At 36.9% G+C, this 8,627-nt stretch overlaps 2 protein-coding genes across 2 annotated transcripts in view; one reads left to right on the top strand and one right to left on the bottom strand.

Moving 5' to 3' along the window:
- Positions 1 to 2,548: 2,548 nt before the first annotated feature.
- On the top strand, positions 2,549 to 3,507 carry LOC108768553 (uncharacterized). The gene is made up of 3 exons (XM_018519020.1): positions 2,549 to 2,749; positions 2,910 to 3,083; positions 3,159 to 3,507. Exons 1-2 carry the CDS (start codon positions 2,560 to 2,562, stop codon positions 2,972 to 2,974), a joined length of 255 nt encoding a protein of 84 aa, XP_018374522.1. The 5' UTR covers positions 2,549 to 2,559; the 3' UTR covers positions 2,975 to 3,083; positions 3,159 to 3,507.
- A 2,090-nt stretch (positions 3,508 to 5,597) lies between these two features.
- The window catches only part of LOC108768541 (uncharacterized), a 3,537-nt gene continuing 507 nt past the window's right edge, over positions 5,598 to 8,627 (bottom strand). The window contains exons 2-6 of the mRNA XM_018519003.1: positions 8,322 to 8,531; positions 7,467 to 7,542; positions 7,029 to 7,378; positions 5,753 to 5,803; positions 5,598 to 5,664 (exon numbers count right to left, since the gene is read on the bottom strand). Of these exons, the coding sequence (XP_018374505.1) occupies positions 5,639 to 5,664; positions 5,753 to 5,803; positions 7,029 to 7,378; positions 7,467 to 7,542; positions 8,322 to 8,531 (713 nt within the window). The 3' untranslated portion in view covers positions 5,598 to 5,638. The remainder of the gene's footprint in view (positions 5,665 to 5,752; positions 5,804 to 7,028; positions 7,379 to 7,466; positions 7,543 to 8,321; positions 8,532 to 8,627) is intronic.

The raw sequence follows: 8,627 nt of genomic DNA, 5'->3' as shown, positions 1-8,627 counted from the left end.
AAGCCATAAGAAATGGGCGAATCACAATCGCTTATTCTTCTCGGATTCGACTGTAATTGGTCAATTTCTTATGGTTTAAGGCTTAAAACACCTATTGCAGATCCGGACTTATGCAAAAGTCTGTGCTGCGACCATTTGTGTTTTAACAATTAAATCGAAAGTTCAATTTTATATAATGGATGTTGAATTAGAAATTTAGCTCTTTTGGCTTATAATTTGGTTACAATAATGCTGCAATTATTGCGGAAAAAAAGGAAAACGATTCGAAAAAGAAAATATTGGGTTCGGCCAATGCTATTGGAGCGTAAACAAAAGGTCATTTTTATAATCTCTTTCAATTCCTTAAAAATAATGACCACAAGCAATTTTTTAAGTTTATCCGAATGACTGCTATGAATTCCGTGTTTTCAACACGATCTTTATAGTCAGGACGGCTTTTATCATATAAAAGTGACTACATTTCTCAACCAAATCAATTAAACCCGATGCGATTCATAAAGCATTATTGCAATTTATTCGCTCTGCAGAAAATAGAACTGAGTTCTTCGCTCACAGTTTCTAACCCAACTTTTGTTAAGCGGGGTCTACAATAGAAGACGTAGAAATTGACCAATCATTGTCGATTATTCTTCTCACCTTTGACTGCGATTGATCAATTTCTTAAGGCATAAGGTTTACTAATACCCGTATTCATAGTCAGATCTTGTACTTGAGGCTTCCTTAAATTTATCTTTAGATGCTCAGTAGCCAATGAAATAATTCGTAGAGTATCTGAAGATAAATTTAAGGAAGCCTTAAGGGTGATGTCCCATGCAGCGGACCGTGCGTAAGCGGATTCGCGTATCGCCAATCACAGAATCATTCTCTTATAGCGTTTTCGATTGGGCAAAAGTTAGTGCGCACCAGTGCGCACTCAGTTCACACCAATACTGGACGAGTTCCATGGGTTGCACTGAATAGTGCAAGTTCAAAAGAATACGCCAAGATTTTCAGTGCTAAAGCTGAAACTCATTTTCGTTCACTTTGAAGCAATGTTCAACAAAATGTTACAAAACCACAGTAAAAGATATTAAGAGTAGGGACAAGACCCCGTTTTCAATTCAACTGCGCAGATTTGCTTGTCCCTATGTATATCCTTAACTGTGATAAAACGTGCACTGAACTGGCACCGTCAAAATATCTCGTGCCACTTAGTGCGCACTGAGTGCGCACTACGCGAGTGTCGTGCGATCAAATGAACACGTGACACTAGCCAAGTGCGCATTGGCACTGCCAATCGAATACGCTCTTGACACTGAGTACAGCCAGTGCACCCCAATCGAAAACGCTATTAGATATGCTTGCAAAATTTGCAAACAGATCTAAGAGAATGATTCTGTGATTGGCGATACGCGAATCCGCTTACGCACGATCCGCTGCATGGGACATCACCCTAAGGGTGCCGTCACATGCGGCGTAACCTGCGTAAGTGTAACCTGCGTATTCTAGTAAGTTACTAGAATACGTTATTTTTTATTTACTAGAATACACCATTCTGAAAGCCCGCATTCACATTGAGCGTATTTCGCGGAAGATTAGAGAAATGCGGAACTAATGCAATCAATTGCTGATTAGAATTTCTGTTGCACACTCTAACAGAAATGCTAAATGAATTTACGATTGGTTTTCGTAACTTACGCATCTCGAAAAGTACGCCTCATGGGGAACCGGTACCTTTCCATCGCGTATATATGAGCGTATGATCGAATAAATTATTAAAATCGGAAAATTTTGTGAAACCACTCTTAGGCTTATTCGACGCGTTTTTGCAGGAAACGAAAGAATCTGGTAAAAAAACGTCGTTCTGCCTTGTGATCTGAAATATTAAGCGTTAAAGTCGATGACTATTGAGGTTAGGAAATCTGTCACAGAGGCAAAATGAGGTCTATAATTGTACTGTTCCACATGGGTTTCGACTTTTCACGCGATGTAAAGGGTCGCACGACTTTTATAATTGTACTGTTGCAAAATCGAAACCCTTGTGCATTTTTTCAGACAGAATAATCTAAAATGAGCCAGAAATTAGATTCGACGCATAGTGGTTCTATCATGTTTCGGCATAACAACAAAATAGCGTAAAAAGCATAAAGTGACTAGACAGAAATTGATGTCAAGTGAAATGATATGATTGGTCGGCGCAAGTTACGCTTACGCAAGTTACGCCGCATGTGACAGCACCCTTAAATATAAGTCCTGACTATGAATACGGGCATAAATCTATTGTGTTTGTGGACTTAAGGCCATTCTCCATAAAGCTGGTTCTACATTGGACGCAAGCAGCAAATCGCATGAACGCAAGCAGTGCTACTTCCGGTCGCAACGTGTCGCAAGCAGCAATCGCAGAGTTTGGCCAAAACAAAACTTACGTCTCTACGATTTTGCGACAGCCAATAGTATCGAGCTCCCCTCTACTTGCTTGCGCGTTTTCGTGTATCGTATAGTTATTGATAGATTAAGGTTAAGAAAACCACAAGGGGAGATTTTAGAAGATTAAGGTTAGAAAATTTTATTTTCATAATAATGAGTGATTTAGAAAATGAATATTTTCTGGACGAGAGCGTTAATGAAGATGATGTAGATGTAGAGCTAATAAGGCTTGTAAAAGTTAATCCAGGGCTCTGGGACAAGAGTTCTAAGGAGTACAGTAATATTTTAGAAAGAGATATGGGCTGGGAGTCTGTAGCATCACCTTTGCCAATTGAAATGATAGGTAAGAATGAAAACTTAAACCGTGTTCCAAAATTGACTGCTAGTACTGAAAATCCAGTTTTTCCAGTACTGGCAGTAAATTTGGAATACAGTTTTAATATATAAATGATCTAACTTTAAGTTGTTAATTTTGATGCTGAAATAAACTTTTAATTGTTTAGGGACTGATGCAGCAAAAAGGTTTCGCACACTGCGAACTACATTGGTCGCTACTATAAAAAAGTAAGGGAATCTCAACCTAGATCTGGTGCTGAGTCAAACTGGCCCATTTATCAGCCAAATTGGCCGCTCTATGAGGAGCTGCTCTTTCTGATTGACGTCATAAAACCACGCCAGTAAATATACTCAAGTTACATTAATTTAGAAATTATTTTTAATAATTGAATCATTACAATTCTTGTCATTTTCAGTACAAAGTCAAATACATTTGCTAAGTCAGTATTGAAGCCACAAACAGATCAAAACAACAACCATAATATAGCTGTCCTTGGATCTAACAAACGTTCGTCACAACAATCACAATTCAGCTCGAGTTCTGCACATACCAATAGTCCAAAGTCGCAAGTGTATTCCAGTTCAAGTTCTGCTTGTACCAACAGGTCAAAGTCAGAAATGCACTCCTGCTTAAGTTCTGAACATATTAACAATCCAATGTCAGAAAAACATTCCTACTCAAGTTCCATACATGCTAATAGTGCAATATCACAAGGGCATTTCAGTTCCACCTATAGTGTTCAGTTGCAACCATCGACATCTAGAATGGACCGCTGATGGCAATGGTGGGGGTAGAAAGACGATTAGAGTGAGAGGCAGGAATAATAAGATCGTTCTTTCTCTGTTTACTGAAGCCTGATTGGTTGTTGTTAATCTCCTGCCTCTCACTCTAATCGTCTTTCTACCCCCACCATTGCCATCAGCGGTCCATTCTAGATGTCGATGGTTGCAGAACAATACACCCAGTGACGTCAACGAGATTTATGATTCTGAAGAACGTAATTTGCAAAAATTAGACAAAGTCCCACATTGCAACATTATAGGTATTGAATAGCTGCATACATTCATGTATATTAAGTTATTTGCTAACATTAACGTTTATGGAATATTGTATTTCAGAGAGCGACATTGAATCGAAAGCTAATTGTTCCAGAGCCACTTACAAACGTTTAACAAAGAAGCAAATCCCTCGGACACCATCTCCAGATAGTTTCTTTAACAAGAAGAAAGTTAAAAATGATGTCGACATGAATAATTTGGATAAACTAGCGAGAGCATTAGTTACAATGAGCAAATGGTTACTTAACCATCTATTCAAAGTGCTCAGCGTCAAGAAGAGAAAGAAGCAGCCGATATCGGAGGTGGAAAGCTTCATGTGGATTACTACAGCGAATCTGTATGCAACAGAGAATACAGTGCCTTATTGAGATTTTGAATATTCTAAAGAATTTCGAGAATAAGAGTTAAGTTTTAATTCATTATTGACCTTTATGTGACGCCTCAATGTCATTGTTATTTCAGTATTTTCTTAATTGTGATCTCATAATATTCCAGATGTATGTTCATTGGGGGTGATCCCGATTGATCACGGCTCGATTGGACACCACCAATTACAGCGACCGATGCCTAGGAGCTTTGTAATCTCAAGCACTGTGAGTGCTCGTGTCCAATTGAGCCGTGTCCAACTGGGTGCCACCCTGTTCATTGCATAAGTGTTAAAGTGTATCAGTATATGTATAGTTTTATAATTTATATACAAAATTTATATAACATGTAAATTAACATATAATTTACAAAGTATTGAGTTTATAAATGAATGTACCCGTTGTTTCAAGTTTTATACATCATAAATAGATATTTATTTGCTTTTGTTGCGTTTATACAGGGTAAGGTTACATACACATACGTACATATACTAAGTTAAGTTTATATGCGTGAAGTTTTTACTTTATATGAATATAAGTTTGCATAAAGTTTAGGGTAGATATCGTTTGCTAATCGACTTATGTCCAATCAGTTATGTTTTATGTTTAATACATTTATATTACTTTGTTACAATGTATAATGTAAAGTTTTATTTTGGAAATAATACACTGGATTATTGCATAAAGCATTTTTCTTATTAGGAACTGCGCAGAATAAAAGAAACAATTAACAGAAAACAGAGAAGAATTTCAGCCTATGAGAAACCACGTACTGTGGAATACAAATTCTTATTTTCTGTTTTCTGTTTCTTTTATTCTACGCAGCCCCTTATTCTACATAAATGTGTAAAAGTAAAACATATTAATTAATACACAACTTAAAATAAAGATTTTGACCATAATATTCAAATTGCAATTTACTTCGAATTAACGTTGGCACTTTTAAAAACATATTCATGTTGCCAGGGGACATGCTGAATCCAACATCTGTTACAAAGTATTCACATAAAACGTCCCTTTGTGCTTTAGCAGCATTTGTACCCGAATTGCGTCCCATTTTCCGAATATTTTCAAATAACGTTCCTGCTCCTGTCATACCATGCCATACTCCTTCCATTATCTCATGATCTGCATTCTCCCTGTCGATTAAATTTTGTGCACAATAACGTCGCTCAGATGGTTCCAATCTTTCCTCCATGGTCATAATATAATTATGTAAACAGACCAAGGCTTTTATTATTTCCTCTACATTACTCAAAGAAAATTTCATCATCTTATTAATAGCGTTTTCGGCCCGACCGGGTTTGCACCAACCTGGATTGGATTAATGGCGTTTTGCGCTCTCCTATTGGTAGAGCGTGTGACATCAACCAACAGGAAAGATTAATCCAACCCAGGTTGGTGCAAACCCGATCGGGCCGAAAACGCTATAAGAATTTGCCAGCGTGCACACAAAATACCAAATGTATTTTCTATAGACAGGGGAGCTCTAGACAGCCTATAATTAAAAATCCTTTGATTGTCAGTCAGTTCTTTCTTACTGTATGGTTTCATTAAATGCAGATCAAGAGGGAATATTTCATCACCTATGAATACATGGTTAGTCTTTATTGCTGTCCGTGGAAGATTACAGGGACCTGGAATTTCAACAGTTTTTTCTCATACTCTGGCTGCTAATTCTATGTTACTCCATATACCACTGTCACTGATACCTCTTACAAAGGATAATGCAAAAACGGAATGTGATTGGTTTTTCTAAAACATTGTAGCTAAAAATCGATTTTTTATAACTAAATCAGCGTATACTTTTAGAACTTAAAGTGAAATAGATGCATGTTTAATATTACAAAACCAAGAAACTTCTAGTGCAGTCTATTATAGGAATAAAAGCAGATCTGTAATAAAATTCAAGGAATGGAAGTAACTCGTTACTTGTAACGAAGTTACAGTTACAAGTTACTTTTTTGGTAACTTTACTAGTAACTGCGTTACTTTTTTTCTTTGGTAACTGTAACGGTAACGAAGTTACATTTTTTTGGTAACGGTAACGAATTTTACAGTTACGTTTATCGTTACTTTGCACATGATTGGACACAATACGACAAAAGCCACTTACACTGTAAAAAATTTCGTAAATTTACACATATAATAAATATAAAATAGATTACATGATTAGTTCTGTAAATATAAAAAATCATGCAATTTTACAGAAATTACAGTAATTCCACAAAAATTATGTAAATTTGTTTTTATTGTGTAAATATATTTTATTTTATATTGGAAATTGTGTAAATAGCAGAATATTTTGAATATTTTCTGTAATTATCCAAATTTTAGTAATATTACGTAACATAAAAGAAATTTTTCGCGTATTGTTATTAAATGTATAATAATATATAGTGCGAAATATATTGTCATATTATCGTTCTTGTAGCTACACATACACATTGTAATTGTACTTCCACAATCTGCTTAGTTCCAAACCAAGAAATTATTTTTATTTGCATATTGCAAATTTACAAATGTGTGGACGTTTACAACTATTATAGTGGATCTCAAAATTATCCAGCATACACGGAGAGAATTTTTTCTTAGAATTTACCTGCGCTTGAGATTAGAGAAGCCTCTAGGCTCGTCCGCTATGATTGTTGGTCGTCGATTTAAAAAAAAGTAACGGAAAAGTAACGAAAAGTTACTTTCTCAAGTAACGGTAACTGTAACGAGTTACTTTTAAAAATCGGTAACTAGTAACGGTAACTTGTTATTTTTCCTACTCGGTAACGAGTAACTGTAACTTGTTACTTTTAAAAAGTAACTTTCCATTCCCTGATAAAATTTGTAGTACAAGAAATGTTTGCTTACCGTACTGCCCAATGTCCACCCATACAAATTTATGATATGCATCACACATTGCTAGAAGAACGATGCTGAAATATTTTTTGTAATTCCAAAATTGGCTTCCTGAATTGGATGGAGTTTGGATTCTGATGTGCTTTCCATCTAGAGCTCCCAAACAATTCGGAAATTGCCATTTCTCGAAGAAACCTTCAGCAACTTTAGACCATCTCTGTTTGTCAGGTTCAGGAAGAAATGTTGGTTGAAGTCCAAGCCACAATGCACGACAGACTTCGTGAACAATAATATACACAGTGGAGCGTCCAATACGAAACTCCCAAGCTTTTGAATTAATACTATCACTATGTGCAAGAAACCTACACACAATGTGGAAGAAATTTAAATAAGTAATTATCAATAAACATAGTGATGATAAAACTTATCATAACCTATATCTATACTCACGATAAAGTCACAGCCAACCTCAGTTCTACAGAGTGTGGACGGGTGGCACCCAGTTGGACACGGCTCAATTGGACACGAGCCACTCACAGCACTTGAGACTACAAAGCTCCTAAGCACCGGTCGCTGTGATTGGTGGTGTCCAATCGAGCCGTGGTCAATCGGGATCACCCCAGCGTGGACGCCGTGGACCATGATAAAAATACAAGGGTATGCTCATCAATTGTCTAAAACTCGTTCAGCTTGCGCATGTCCTTGCCTACGTCATATTCGGGTACGCGTTGATTGGTCGGTTCTGATTCGGGTGCAATCGGTGGTTATCGGTCGTAATTTATCATGGCGTCCATGGCGTAGTGCACGTTGTCATCGGTAGAAGTTAATGTTAAAAATATTTTCACGATGACCTGCATAGTGAAAGGATGCGGCAATTATATGAAAAAAACAAAAAAAACTGAGGGAAGTAAAATTAAATATTTTATCTTTCCAAAACAATCTGAAATTGCTGAACAGTGGCGTAAGCCACTCGTTGTGACGTAAGCAAGGACAAAAATCTGATTGGTCATGCGCATGAGCATACCCTTGTCTTTTTATCATGCCGTGGACCACTTTTTATCAGACATGGACGAATTCGACTTAAAATATCATCATATGTGGCCACAAACGAGTACACGTGAAAAATTGTTCATGATCAGTTCGTTTCGTTTCTCTATAAATTCATGTAAAAACCCACATTATGGTGCCTTTCGATATTATTTATAGGGCGAACCCACCACCTTCTTCTTTGTGTTCTTTTCTTTATTAAATACAACTTCACATAGCACAAAAATCCACCACAAAGCAGCAAAAATGTCTTATTACGTCGATCCATTTCCGAATAGGACGATTTTCTTCTGGATTCGCGCGCAGCGCTTATGATTGCAATGTAGAAGGTCAGTCGCAACAATCTTGCGACTTTTATTGCTTGCGTCCATGCGATTTGTTGTTTGCGTCCAATGTAGAACCAGCTTAATAAAAAGACGCAGGACGCAGGTCGCAGGTCGCAAGTGAAACGTATTTCAGATTGTAAAGCTGAAAAAACACAATAGACACAGGCAATAGGCACAGGCAACAGGGAATAACGAGCCGTCCAATCAGAGCTCTGGGATATAATATCGAACTCATACC

This window comes from Trachymyrmex cornetzi, unplaced genomic scaffold (genome assembly GCF_001594075.2).
Source record: "Trachymyrmex cornetzi isolate Tcor2-1 unplaced genomic scaffold, Tcor1.1 scaffold805, whole genome shotgun sequence".
In the NCBI taxonomy this organism is placed as follows: domain Eukaryota; kingdom Metazoa; phylum Arthropoda; class Insecta; order Hymenoptera; family Formicidae; genus Trachymyrmex; species Trachymyrmex cornetzi.
Note: the sequence above shows the minus strand (reverse complement) of the source record. Positions and strands in the feature narration are given on the sequence as shown.